Genomic DNA, 15,694 nt, shown 5'->3' with positions numbered 1-15,694 from the left:
TCTGAGAGCTGTGCAACTTTTATTCACTTTAAAACTTTCTTACATGTTCTTCTTTTCAATATGGAATTCAATTTTATTCTGCTCAAGACTAAATGGTAATCACTTCCAATTTCAAATCCTCTGTACACTCTGATATCCTACACTAAGGTGAAAATATCACTATCAACAATAACATTGTCAATGAGACTTTGCTTATTCCTTGCCTCTTCACTCCATGTGAATTTGTTCACATTTTTATGTTGCAATATTGTGTTAGTAATAACCAGTCCATGTCCTGAGCAGAAATCCAACAGGTGTTTGCCATTATTATTAGCTTTGCTCTTTTCTCCAAATTTTCCCAGTATATTTTTGTATGTCTGACAATCATTTCCTTCTCTGCTATTTAGATCTCCAACAAGGACCAACATTTCCTTTTTCATTATGTCAGTTGCTTTCTCTAAAGCCTCAAAAAATTCCTCCACTTCTACCTTAGTAGAACCTTCTGTGGGACCATAGGCACAAATAAGTTTCATTGTCCAGTTCCCCATTCTCATATTTGCCCACATTACTCTACTTGAGACCGACTGCCATTCAAGAAGATTAGCCTCATATTTTGTGTTGAATACTATGGCTACTCCTTCTTTTCCTTGATCGTTATTGCCTGAATATAACATTTTGTATTTATTGCTCAGAAAGATCTCACCAGTTTTGGTCATTTTTTTGTTTCAGTCACCCATATTATGTCAATCTGGTACTTATCTAATTCCTCAGCTAGCTCCATTTCTTTGCCATGCAGGCTTCTTACATTGATAGTACCGATCTTTAACTCTGGTGATGTTGAGTTGGGGTTTGTTTTCAGATTTGTTCTAGTAGCTGACTTTTCGCTGTTCGCCCTGGTTCCCTGCGAAAACAACGGGGGCCTTGTTTAACCGGGCGACGCCCCAGCCGGCATGAAATTTTGTCATGTTGTACCATCATTTTTTATTTTGGTTTAACCAATAAAAATACAATTTGGTTGGCTAAATCCCAAATTGCCAGCCCATCCTCATTCGTTCAGTATCCAAGTAGATACCCAACAGGGTGCACCACGACAAGGTGAGGATTGGACATTAGGTCAGAAGTTCTGGTCGGTTCTCCACATTCCTTTAAAGGCTATGTGGAGGTCTCCTCTTAGTTATACAGCTTTGACTGTTAAGCATCCCTGCAGTTTTGTTTGGCTTGATTAATTAATCCATATGACATAACTGCTCTAAAATTAAACCCATTGTTTTTAGAAGTAAATAATGTTATATTTACTTTTTATGAACACTGTTTTTCTGGAATTAAAATATTTGGTTACTAGTGGCAAACCATGTGATGCAATAAGATATAAAGATGTGGCAGGGATCAGAGTTAATAATTTTAGGGAGTTGTTTATCATAAGCTGTAATATTACTTAGTCAATTATGCAATTGCAGAACAGTTAGAACATCTGAAAACTGCTTTAATTGATATATTAAAGGATGGAAACCTGAATGGCAGAAAAAAAAAACATCGGTTAGATTGGATCCCATGAAATAAACATAACTGATGAGAATGGGAAAGTGTGGAAGAGCATTCAATATGTGCAGTGCTGTTTAGGTTTGTGTCAGTATATGCTGAACTCCATAGGCTCAGTTTCCATGGAAGTGCATATGTGCATGTGCCATACATCAGCTATTCAATGCTTGGGTTCAACCTACATAATGCAGGTCCACTATGACTGAACAATAGTTTATTTGGAAAGCTATTTTGTACAGTGGCAAATCATGTTACCTCTTTAAATAAGATAAATCTATTCAGGTGTGTGTGTGGTGTGCCTGAACATTATTTTCTGATGTATTGTCCCATCTGTTAAGTGTGATATTATTATGATATGGGTATGTGTTTCCTGATTTAGAGTAGTACACTTTTTTTGTTGTCATATAAGAAAAATAACCACCACATTCTTTGAACATTATGAACAATTCTGTGTAGCCTAGGTTTTGTTGCTTTGAGGAAATAAGAGTATAAAAATTAGACTGGCCTGGTTAGAGTCGAAATCAGAATCCTGTAGGCACTGTTAAGATAGAATCTCAATACCAAGAGTAGTACATCTGGCTACAGAAGCTGACTACTGTTTTGCTGGAGAAATGGACCAATATATTTGTCTTCATTCATCAGTATCTAGTGAAGAAAGTCTACTCAGGAGTGTGATATCTGTAATTTTGGACAACTAAGCCATCAGTATAATGTTTGTAATGTATTTTATTATATTGTAACATAGATTATGTGTATAGGCACTCTGATACACACCATCAGGGTGGTGTGTGTTGTTGTGGTGAAAACAGCCATTGTTATTTTCCTTTTCTAAAGTAAACTGGATTCTGGGATGTTGATTATTTAGATGTGTAACGAAAATGTTGAGAGTATTCAGGTCATGTGGCCAAATGGAGAACACATAATCTGTGTAACGTAGCCAAATAGTGGGTTTATGTGGGGCAGAGTTAAAGATTTTTCCTTCAAAGGTCTCCATGAAGAAGTTAGCCAGGGGTGGAGAAGGTGGAGAATCCATGGCTGTCCTCCTCTATTTATTTATAGAATTTTCCTTGCCAAACAAAATAACTAAAATTCACAGTGAACTGAAACGGGACTGAAATATTGGGAGGAAGTATGACTTGGATGAGGTCTAAGGTATTTTTGAGTGGGTGATTCGTGGATAGAGAGGAAACATCAAAACTGACACATTATGTCAGTGTATTGGAGTATGAGGAGTATTGCCAGTATATTGTAAAAGCACTTTGGCTAAACACATAGAAATGAGCCATAGGACTCTCACAATATACTGGCAACACTCCTTCACATATAAAAAAAAAAACTCAGCTCACTTTAAAGCCAGTATATAGAAAACTTCAGACTCAAACATACTGACATAATGTGTCAGTTTTGATGTCTCCTCCCTATTCACGTGACCCATCTCAAAAACGCCCTAGACCTCCAAACCATGTTTTCTCCAGATATCTCAAATCTGTTTCATTTCATCATGAATTCTGGTTATTTCGTTTGGCAAGGAAAATTCTACCAGCAGATAGAGGAGAACAGCCATGGGTTGTATTGTCTTGAACAATAGAAAAATTCTTCTACTCTGCCCCACATAAACCCACTGTTTGGCTATGCTATGTAGATAATGTGTTCTTCATTTGGTCACATGGCCTGGATACTTTCAATATTTTCTTAATACATCTAAACCATCAACATCCAATTCACCTTAGAAAAGAAAAGCAACAACACATGCTGATAGATACATCCACCAGCAGTCACATTTCCCTCCCCCCCTACCCCAAGAATATTGGATTATTAAAACCCTTTATAACAGGGCAAAATTAATCAGTTCTGGTAGTAGTGCCCTAACTACTGAACTTGACCACATTCTCAACACTTTCTTAGCCAATGGCTACAACCTCCACAAAATATTAAAACCTTGTAACTGCAACCCTTTTCTCCCCTCCTTCAGAGCAGAGGTTACACAAAATTTTTGACTATTCTATATATCCAGGGCACATCTGAAAATTTAACAAAAATCCTGAAGAGATACTGCCTTACAACCACTTAGGGATACATAAAAAATTGGCATCCCCTATCTGCTCCACCAAAGATCATCCCCATTCTCTAGACCCTACCATGTCCCTTGCAGTTGTAAATTGTCCTATTGTGGCCAAAAGCAAGACAGCCAATATCAGAATTTCTGAACACATGGACTACATTTCGGTACACAATAAATAACGGAAAAAACTCACGTAGAAAGATTATTTATTAGTATAATTTTCGCCTCTTTCACAGGCGAAAATTATACTAATAAATAATCTTTCTACGTGAGTTTTTTCCGTTATTTATTGTGTACCGATATGTCTACTCACGGTTTACCTCTTTTAAAACTTATGGACTACATTTGTTTCCACCATTACAGCCACTGTGGACTTGCTGACCATTCTTTTGATACTCACCCCAACAAATACGAGAGGCTATTCCCGGAATCTGCCTCAGTCCTTAAAAACGTTCTAAACCTCAAGAAATTTGGGGTGCATGAAACTGCCTGAAATTTGGGAAACAGTCCTCCTCAGATTTTCAGCCCAATGGCTAAGACCACGCAATTTAGCCCACTGTGGGATGCAATTTAGGACTCTAGGCAAGACTTTGGTTGCCTTTTTTTAGCCATATTTACCCAGTGTTAGTGCCTGTGTACACCTATCATTGCTTTGTGATCCCTGAGGATGGCAGTTTAACATTGTCGATATATAGGAAGTATTAATTAAAGTTATTATAATTAATATTTAGTATACATTAGAATTTCCTGAAAAATACAAGGATTGAAAATAAAGTAGTGGCAACATGTGCACAAATGTAAAATTGGAACATCCTCCGGTGAATACAGAGGATGTTCTAATACTTCTCATTACCGTCCAACATTTCTCTCTCTCTCTCCAATTGCAACATATGACATTGTGCATTGTCGTGCAACAAACACAGTGGAGAATCTGTGAAAAAATGTGGTCTCATTCTCCTTAAAGCTGGATGCAAATGGTGTTCCAGAAATTGTCGACAGTATTGTGCATTAACAGTTGCCCTTGGGGCACAGCATGATGAAAAATGACACCTTGAATGTCGTAAGTGAACTATCAGCATGACTTTAACTTTGCTGGGTTCCTGTCAAAGTTTTTTCGAATGGGGTGATCCTGAATGGTGCCATTTGTTGGATTGTCTCTTTAGTTCAGGCTCATAGGCCCTTGTCCAAGTTTTATCAATCGTATGATACGATTCAGGAATGCGTTCTCTTCATATTTGTATCATTCCAGATGGAGGCGAGCAACTGCATACCTGTGCTATTTTTGCATCTCATTTAAGTGATGTGGAACCCAATGTGCTAAAATGTTGCACATACCAAGCCTCTCTTTTAGGATGTACAAACACTTTGGTGGTTTATCCCAGTTTCCTGGGGTAACTGGCATATAGTCCATCGTCATTCAGTCACGAGGCGTCTTCAAAAGAAGCTCAACATGTTCATCAGAAATTGCAGGAGGTTGTCCTGCATGATGATTACCCATGTGACTCGACCCACAGGAAATGCACTGATCCATCTTGCGACAGTCCAGTAGAGTAGGGCACTGTCATCCATGGCTACAGTGCCCTGCTGTACTACTGAGGCCACAATAACAGTCACCCACATTTTGCCTTGTGCAACCTGGACTTTTATTCGTGGTTAATTGTTCTAATCTTTTGAACATACCTTAAAGTGTTGCACATTGAGAAGTTGACTTGAACCACTTCTCCACACAAGGAGACGCTCATTAGAATGGGCTTTGTCACCTTGTGCCCATGTACAGTACATACAATTTGTGCTTCTATCTGTGATGAGTAACATTTGAGTTACCAACCACTTCTCCTGACAGTGCTGCCACTACTTTATTTACAACCCTTGTAATAGTTATGAATAGTTAACACATAAGCCTTTCAACACATAAGCCTTTAAACCAGAATTGACTCTACCAGTACATGGTTTAACATAATGTTCTCTAATACTATGTTTAAAAGAAGTAAAAACTCCTGTCCACATTACAGTAGACCACTACTACATAAATTTCATGTTGCAAGTTTTTTCACTTGGTTATACTATAAATTAAAGGTGCCAATAAATTATATTCTTGGTTTCATCCTTTATTCCAATTGTAAGTAAACAAAGTTTGTGCATGAAGTCACTTCATGACTGGTCAACTTGTATATAGAGGCTGATGCCCTCACATTACTTGCCTTAGCATGCCATAATGCAATGCACATATCCTTACGGACATGTATAATGCTCTGCATTATGGGAAGGACCACTATCCAGACCAGTTTCAATCTTTATTGAGGTATGTTTATGTGTAGGAATACCTCTCCAAAAATTTGTGCGATCCCTCAGATTACCCAACAGTGAGTGACCTAAAAGATCATTCAGCCTTAGTGTCACTGAGTGGAAATACAACTGGTAGTTCCACTCAGTGACAGGCTTACCCTGCTACTAAGAACCCTCAGTGGTGGCTCTTCCCAAATGGCGGTCTCACCCCACCACTGAGCAGAGCTGCTCATATCTCAAGAAAAGCAACCACTTCAGCACAAAAGCACATCAGTGAGGTCTTATCAGTGGGAGCCAGACCCAGAAATGATACAAAGGTTGACGTAATACAGAAATCATATTTCCATATAAAAGTTGCCAAAAGGTTTCACACCTTATTATTGAAATACTCTGGATTAGTGGTAGATGTTGATTTTTTTTTTTATTTATTTTTTTTTTTTACTTATACTATAAATTAAAGGTGCCAAGAAGTTATATTCTTGGTTTCATCCTTTATTCAAGTGTAAGCAACCTTGGTATCACTTCTGGGTCTGGGTAGTGGCCCTTCTCATAATGCATAACATTATACAGTCCCTAAGGATATGTGCATTGTAGTATTGAATACTAAGGCAAGTGATTCGAAGTCATTAGTCTCTATATACAAGTAGCCCAGTCATGAAGTGACTTAACATGCAAACTTTATTTATTTACACTTGGGTAAAGGATGAAACAAAGAATATAATTCTTTAATTTATTTGCATAAATTTCAGATAAAGTTCACATGGTTGTGTTTGTGGGAATGCATTGTGTGTGAGAACAACCAGGGAAAGACAGAGAATAACTTACTGCCTTGGTTGTATTTAATTCCATTTTTTTGTAAGACTGCTTTACTTTCATCTCTCATCTGACATTTCATATATCATCTGTAATATATCACTAGTTTGACATTGATATAAGAAGTTATTGCAATGTACCCTCATTCTAACAAATCATTTTTAGAATGAGGTATTAGAAACAGACCTAGTAAAAGTGCATTGATAACTTATTTTAACAGTATTACAATACCAAATGGACTAAATTATAAAAATATGATTAACAGAGCAAATCAACATGTTACAATTTATACTCGACAATGAATAAGTGTAACAACTCAAATTCTAATGGACAGAAGATCTAATACTAATTTGGCTCTCTTTAATGTTGCAAAAAAGAAGTATTACAGTTGTGTAGGAGTTGATCTTAGAATAAGTCTCCAAAATTTTTGTCAAATTAATATAGCCATACTTGTTAAAGTTAGGAGAATGCTTCATAGCCACTGTTGATTCTAAAAATAATCTTTCTGACCTGTAATGACGTCTGTATAGCACATTGGTTTTCTTCCACCTAATTCTGTGTGAACAGGTGTCCAGAGCATGGCAGACCATGCTGTGGACACCTGAGCGTGGTCTGCCAGTCCAGACTTGCCATAATAATGGTAGCAAATGTATTTCTTGTTTTCCCCCAAGACGATTGATAACAGATCTCCTGTCTGTCCATAGTAAGCTAAGTCACAGTCATATGGAATTTCATACACTCAAGGAACTTCACATATACCTTCATACTTAATACATTCAGGGAACTTTTACTAGTCTATTAGACTATTAAAAGTGCTTTAGAAGCAATTCTGTTTTATAGGAAATGTATACAAGCAAAAATTATTCTCTGTTCCTTTGGTCTCTTTTATAGCAAGAGTTAAAATTTTATGCAGACATATCCCAGTTATATGACATGTTAGTTTTTTTTTTTTCACTCATTGATGCATATAATGGTTTAATAATGTTTTTAAGAAGTCCTATGTGTGCATGACTGGGTGTAAAAAACCATTTATTTACATTGGATACACAAATGAAAAATCTAGAATAATTTTTGCAAATGAAAAAGTATTCTGAATAGCATGGCTTAAGGGAACATGCAAACCAGTTTTAGTTATCAATCTCCACTATTAAAAGTTTTTCCATTTTGGCAATAAGATTGCCACATTTATGGATAACTGTAGTATTAACTAGTATAGTACTTTTCACTTTATTTACAACTTTATCTTTGTTTCTTAACAACTGCAACAGTAATGCATGAGGTAAGTTTATCATGCAGGCTCTCTCAGTGTTCTATATACAATCATTACTGAATTTAGCAATTTTAATCTTAGCATGTAATGTAATAAGTTTACACTGCTGCTTCTTTTTACTGGTGCAACTGCACCCTTACTTTGAATTTTATCAGCCATTATTAACACTAAAATAAAATAGCTATAAACTGTTTATAATTCAGAAACACTAAAACGCAAAGAGATGTAGCAAGCAACAACATTGTAAATATGAGTTCCCAAATACTATTCATCGGTTGTTTCATGGCAGCGTCAAAAACTGTGTGACATAGGTATTAGTTTTCAAGTGCATAGTGTTATTATTTTTATAAACACAATTAATTTGATATCAAAATCATATAACAACGGCATATTGGTAAGATCATTTCATGCAGTACTTGTCAGTGCAGTATGAGAGGTGTATTCATCCACACAAGTGCATATACTCTCAAACTAATCTAATACAACATTATTTTCTAGATTGTCTATTTTTTCATAAAAATATTATATCTAAATGTGATAAGTTATACTGATAAGAGTTCATACTGTCTATTTAAAAATAATTAAGTTATTTATAAAAAAAAAAAGATGTTTTTATTCTTTTAAAATATACCTTTTCTAATTATGAATCCAGAGAGAACAACTACAAGATCATGAGAATAATGTGCTCAGACTAGAGAAGGAGCTAGAGGAACATCAATCTCATGCTCCTGAGAGAGGTGCTAAATCTAGAATCTTACATGAATTTGAAGAAAAGGAAGCCTTTCTTCAATTTGAGGTAAGTTTTTTTTTTATTTAAAAATACAGTATTAAAATTTTGCACATATTATACCATACCATACTTCAAGTCATTTTTTTAAAGGTTCCAGAAGTGTTTTGCAGTGCATGTGTGTAGTAGTCCTTTGTGTGATTACATTGGGAAAAACTGTGTCTATACATTCACTCAATTTTGAATAGTAGACTGTAATTTTTGAAGCCTGGTAAGTTTTTAAATTAGATGATTTTAACTTGCAGTTATGCAATTTCTTCTGGAAATTGTGAACAGGATCTAGGATGTCTGGAATTTGACTAATGACAAATAAAAGAAGGAACCTTCCAAAGGAGAAAAAGTCTTGAATATTGCATAATTATGCAGTTTTTAAGGTTTTATCATTAGTATGAAATGTTGCTCATTACTTTAGTCTTAGCATATCCTCTCATGTTCTGTGAGGACCTGCACAAGATCGAGTTTGTATGGTTTGAACACCCATTTTTCATTACGTACTGCCATCCACTCACTTTTATTATAATCAGCTCTTGGCCCCTATTCCTGATTTCTGTCCCTTCTTTTCAAAACTCCATGTATTCTCCATAGTAGCCTACAAAATGAATTGTCATCCTTCTCCTGGCTTCCAATGCACCACACAACCATGTCACAAATTGTGTATAACCTGTTTCAGATTGATTTACATGACAGAGGTAGTTCTCTTGATGCTTTAAAAACTGATACACTACACTGATAAAACAAAGTTTGTTTTCAGACTTTGCTTTATTAAACCATAACATATACATATTATGTTTGCTTTCCGTGAAACATGCCATTGTTCTGCATAGGACAATGGCATGTTTCTGTATGCTAATAACACCATTGCATGCAACGATGTTATTAGCATAACACACAGTTAACACATGAACTCGCTCTCACTCATAGCACAAATTTGTATGCATGGGCTGGTAATAGAAAATTTTTATTACCTCCAATGCATACAGATTTGTTTTGTAATTCTAACTACATCCATTTTAGAGGCAAGAAAGCCACATGCACCAGTATGTTTGTAGTCATAATGCAAGATCAATTTTTATTAATGCAATATTCATAAGGTATGAAATGAATGAATGAAGAGATTCAGCATGCGATACAGAGGTAAAATTATTATGGAGTTAACATAAAGAGAAGTGATAATAATCAATTCCATGAGGATTACAAAGAACAAGGAAGGTGACTTGGTTGGTAAGGGTTGCAAAAGTGAAATATAAGCAGCAGTCAGCTAATGAAGCCAAAAAGACTCCTAAGAAGTTCTTCTGATATGTAGCCAGCAAAAAAAAAAAAAAAAAAAAAAAGATTATGGAAGGATGACAATGATTGGAGAAAATGGTATAAGAACAACTTCTGCAGAGTATATAGTTGAGATATTTAATGAGCAGTTCATAAAGGTCTTTCATTCTTGAGAATGTGACATCATGGAGAGTTTGAAAGCAGTTGATGATGAGGAGAGACTGACTGTAAGTGAGGCAAGAGATATATGGGGAATTGAGCAAACTTGATGTTAATAAGGCTGTGGGACTTGATAATAGGTCACCATGTGTTTTGAAGAAATGTTCCAGGGAGTTGGCCTTGACATATTTGTTTAATATGAGTCTTGCACTGGATCAAGTTCCAAAGGAACATTCCCTTTCATACAGGAGGTTGACAGAACTCAAGCATCAAATTTTAGGCCTATCTGTGTGTCTATTGTGGATAAAGTGTTGGAGATGCTGGGGAGAACCAGGATCCAGAGTCAAGTTGACAATAGTGGTATTATCTTTGATGGACAGCATGGATTTGGTAAAGGGAGGTCATATTTTAGTAATATGCTTACTTATTACAATAAGATGATGACTTCAAGAGACATGGATACACAGTAGTATACTTAGATTTTTCAAAGGCTTTTGATAGATTACCTCATGATAAGTTGATAGTCAAACTAGAGCAGTTGGGGTTGGATATTACTTGTTTTTCAAAAAGACGAAGAGATGTTGGAAAGGGTCCAGAGGTGATTGACTAAGATAGTTTCTGATTTCTGGAATGTTGAATATGAAGAAAGGTTGAGAAGATGCAATTTACAGAGTCTAGTGGATAGGAGGAAGAGGGGTGATATGATAGAGATGCACAAGTTGGTAAGGAGTTGTTAAAAGATCAATGTTGAAGAGGTTTTCATAAAATGGTGGGAGATCAAGGGAGAACAAGAGGTTATCCCTGGAAGCAGTATAAGGAGGGTGTGAACAAGAGAGTGAGCAGCAGTTTTTTTGCATTGAGTTGTGAATGACTGGAATGCCTTGCCTGAGAGTGTGGCTTCTGCAGAGAATCTGAATGTGTTTAAATGCAAGGTATGATGAGCTGTGTGTATGGCAAAGGGACCTCCTAGATGAGTCTTTGACTCTGGGGTCTTAGGATAATAATAATAATGATACTTGATCTTACATTACATCAGTGGTCTTTTTTTTTTTTTTTTTTTTTTTTTTTTTTTTTTTTTTGAAGTTTTAATATTTTCAAATCTGTTACATAAAACTTAAACAATTACCTTACCAAACTTTGTGTTTCTAATTACATTCATTTTACTTTTTTTAATTACTTTAATTTTTTCATTGGAATGACCCAGATATGTTTCTAGATTGGAGTCATCACTTGTTATGACTCCAATGTTAAGACAGAACTCAATAAATTCTCAACTTTAAGTACATATTGTTAAAAAAAAAAAAATGCTTTGCTTAAATTCTTTGGATCAGTTCTTAGATCAGTCAGTTAAATCAAACCAAATTGGAAAATTTCATGAAGTTCATTTCAAAACTTCTAACAAGTTTTCAAATGAAAACTGAACTGCATTCCTGGATTATTTCTCTAAGTGAATTAACATCTACTGCATGAAGCATTCCTTTCATTAGCAACCCTCCCCATTATTATTACTATGACTTTATTCACACAATGAAACACAACAAAACAAGAGATCATTCAAACAAAAATTTGATTGGTGATATCATGCAATTCAGGTTCTTCCCATGAATCTAAGAATAATCTATCAGGAGCATCATAGAATATGGGGCTGTTCCAAGTTTACAAGAATTAATCAATTGATGTTTAATTCTTGTAAATAGTTAGATAGCTTCTTTAAAATTGCACCCAGTGCATGATAACATTGGGATGACTTTAGTCTGTTTAAGCCATTAGCCAACTTTGATTGACAGATCTTGATGGCTAGTAATGTTTTTCAGTTTTTGTTGTTATCAGGTGGGTACACAATGTCAATAATCCAAACTTGTCAATTGTTCAATAATTGTGTTCCAAAGGCCAATCAGTTTGTATTCTGAAGTACCAGAGAAGTTTTGCTCTTTCGTTTTCCATTACTGTCTCAAATGTATGCTGCCAGCAGTTGTCAGAAGTAGGAGGGCCATATTTTTTTGCATTGCATGTCATGAATTATTTCAGCCACTTCATCATGGCAGTATTTATAATCAGTTTGGGTTATCTTGCTGCAGATGCTGACCAGATGTTTTACAGTTTCATCTTTATAATCACTTAATCTACGTTTATTGTTATTACGTTTATTGTCACATTTTCTCACTGGTGCAGGACACTAGAGTGTACAGAGGATTTGAGATTGGAAGTGACCACCATTTAGTCTTGAGCAGGATAAAATTAATTTCATATCGAAAAGAAGAACATGCAAGAAAGTTTTGAAGTAAATAAAAGTTGAGGAGCTCTCAGATGTGAACTGTAGACTAAAATGCACAAACATTATTCAAGAAAAAAATGAAAGATTTGAGAACAGGAACCAAACCTTGGAGATTCGGTGCCAAGTCCTGAAGGAAACATTGATTGATTCACCCAGAGAGGCATGTTGTGAGGTTGTCTGCAAGGATAGAAAAATCAGAACTCCATGGTGGACACAGGAAGTTAAAGAGGCAGTGAAGGAAAAGAAGAAAGCATATCAAAAGTTCCTGTCAAATAAGTCAGCTTGTGCTCTTAGAGAATACAGAGACAAATGTAAGAAAGCGAAACACTGTGTAAAACTAGCTCAACAAAAGTCATAGGAAGAGTTTGGTAAGAAAATAGAAAATAAATATCAGGAAGGTGGCAAAATATTCTGGAGGCTGTTGAAAAAGCAAAGAAATGGAGAAAAGAGTGCTGTAAAAGAAATTAGAGATGATAAAGGCGACATGAAAACTGGAGAAAAAGATATCCTTGATGTATGGAATGATTACTTCAAAAAATTGCTAAATGAAAAAACAAGCAATTTTACCACTGACAGCACAGTGATAAAAAATGCTCAGCAGACATGCAGTCATATATCCATACTTGAAGTAGAAAAATCCATCCAAAGTCTGAAATGTGGAAAGGCAGTGGGAGTAGATAATATTTGACCAGAAATGCTCAAGTATGGGGGTATAAAATTGTTGCAGTGGCTGCACTGCATAGTTCAGAAGACCTGGACAGAGGGACAAATTCCTGATGATTGGAGTAGAGTTCTCATAGTACCCATATATAAAAAGAGAAATAAAACTGAATGTGAGAATTAAAGAGGTATTTCCTTAATCAGTGTTCTGGTAAGATTTACACAAATATACTTGACAAACAATTGAGGATTGTGGAACGGAAGTTTGGTAAAGAACAAGCTGGATTCAAGCCAAATAGAGGCTGTCAGGATCAGATTTTCACTTTACGACAAATAGTTGAGAAATCGTGGGAATATAACGAAGATCTGTATTTAAGTTTTGTAGACCTGCAAAAGGCATATGACAAGGTGCCAAGAGAAAAGTTATTAAAACATTACAGTTGTATGGTGTGAATGAGGCATTATATCAAGCAATACTTAGTCTTTATTTGAGTTGTAAGTCAGCAGTTAGAATTGAATGAAGTACAGGAAGATGGTTTGATATTAAATCTGGTTTCAGACAAGGATGTACATTATCCTCTCTGTTTTCATTATCTATATGGATGACATTAAGAAGGAAAGCACTGTTAAACTTGATATCAAAATTGGAGATGTTAATGTCAGCTCTTTTCTTTATGCAGATGATGTTATACTTTTAAATAAATCCAGTATCTTTATTTGAGTTGTAAGTCAGCAGTTAGAATTGAATGAAGTACAGGAAGATGGTTTGATATTAAATCTGGTGTCAGACAAGGATGTACATTATCCTCTCTGTTTTCATTATCTATGTGGATGACATTAAGAAGGAAAGCACTGTTAAACTTGATATCAAAATTGGAGATGTTAATGTCAGCTCTTTTCTTTATGCAGATGATGTTATACTTTTAAATAAATCCAGTACAAGTCTGCCAAATTCTCTGACTAAATTGAATAACTGTAGTAATAGATTTGATATGAAAATCAGCAATAACAAGACAAAAACATTGAAATTAGGCAGAAACACTGAAAATATCAACTGCATCGTGAATGGAGAACCTATAGAACAAGTAAAACATTTGAGCTACTTGGGTACAATTTTTAGTGATGATGATGGTAAATTAAATATGGAAATAGATAACGGACTCAACAAAGATGGTAGGAAGTCAGGCAAATAAATTTATATGGAATAAGAGAGAAATTAGTCAAAACATTAAATTAGCTATATACAAGACAGTATTCAAACCAATTTTAATTTATGGATCTGAGAGCTGGGTTAGAAATAAAACACTTGACCAAAGACTAGAGTCCACAAATATGAGAGTCCTGAGAAAGATTAGGGACGTGAAAAGATTCATCAATGGCAATAGCATATTAAAAATGAGGATATTAGGAAAGAACTTGCCATTGTTAGCATTCAGGAATGTGTTAGCAGAGCTAATCTCAGGAGGTATGGTCACTTAAACAGAATGGAGAGGAAAGAATAGCAAAACAAGTGTTCTCTGCCAGGTTGGCAGGAAAAAGACCCAGAGGAAGACCAAGATATAGGTGGATTGATGCAGTAAAAAGTGCCTTAGAAGACAGAAATGTAAGATCTGATAATGTTGGAATCTTGACAGATAACAGATTGATTCAGAGGAAAATTGTTGATTGGAAGTTAGTTTTTGGAAGTAGTTTTACTACATGTAAAACTTATATCATTCCTATCATACTATCCTGTGTTTATTCCTGACATGTATCCTGAGGGTATATGTCAGGAATTTGATGATGGTGATGATTGTTATTACTGATATTCTCAATTTTTGCTTTGTTTTGCATTAGTTTGTAACATATGTTCTTAATCTGCTAGAATGAATCCTTCTGTTTCTTTTTTTGATATATCCATATTGTAGCCATTGCCACATCTTGGTCACACCATTTTTTCATCAGTGTCTCACAGAAATTGACCATGCAATAGTTTAGTTTTTCAGTGTACATATCATATATTTTGTTGTTCTACTTTGTAATTGGATTTATTTCCTATATATTTGCTTTACTTTCAGGTGGCCTTCTTGTGAAATGGGTTTAGAAAATTTTCTCAGTGCTATTGTCAATGTAACTTTTAAAACTAGTTTCTTCAACAGTTTGTCTCACTTGCAGCAGATACCATTCACCTATTCTTGGTAGATACAGCCAGTCAACATCACTTCATGAATGTAATGCATGATGCATAGTCATTAAGTTTTGAATTATGTGGTCCAATTCAACCAGGTCTTTTTTTTTGTCCGATCTACAATGCCAGCTGTTTATCAAATCACTGGTTAGCCCAAGAGTCTATTGTGCAAATTGCGTTCATTCCATTAAGTTTTGTCCTCAGAATATTCCTGACTCTTTTGGTGCGTTCACTCTTCTCAGTTGGAAGCAATGTAACTACCTTAGTTATGGACAGGTCTTCTGATTTTGTAACCAGATCAAACATGCTTGTACTCCAAGTCCTCTCTGTTATTCTGTTTCTGGTTAACTTTTGAGTGGAGAATATCACTGACTTCTAATGTTCCTGGATATTTATAGTGTTCATTAGCTTTTTTTAAATGGCTTTTATAT

At 35.3% G+C, this 15,694-nt stretch overlaps 1 protein-coding gene across 6 annotated transcripts in view; it reads left to right on the top strand.

The window, feature by feature from the left end:
• Positions 1 to 15,694, top strand: part of LOC150099548 (uncharacterized) — a 569,663-nt gene that overhangs the window by 522,420 nt on the left and 31,549 nt on the right. For all 6 annotated transcript variants that reach the window (XM_090403425.1, XM_090403424.1, XM_090403426.1 and 3 more), the window contains one exon: positions 8,602 to 8,745. In XM_090403425.1, the coding sequence (XP_090259551.1) occupies positions 8,602 to 8,745 (144 nt within the window). The remainder of the gene's footprint in view (positions 1 to 8,601; positions 8,746 to 15,694) is intronic.

This window comes from Typopeltis vanoorti, chromosome 14 (genome assembly GCF_054136105.1).
Source record: "Typopeltis vanoorti isolate ZY-2024b chromosome 14, IOZ_Tvanoo_1.0, whole genome shotgun sequence".
Lineage (NCBI taxonomy): Eukaryota > Metazoa > Arthropoda > Arachnida > Uropygi > Thelyphonidae > Typopeltis > Typopeltis vanoorti.
This window is presented reverse-complemented; position numbering and strand designations above follow the sequence as displayed.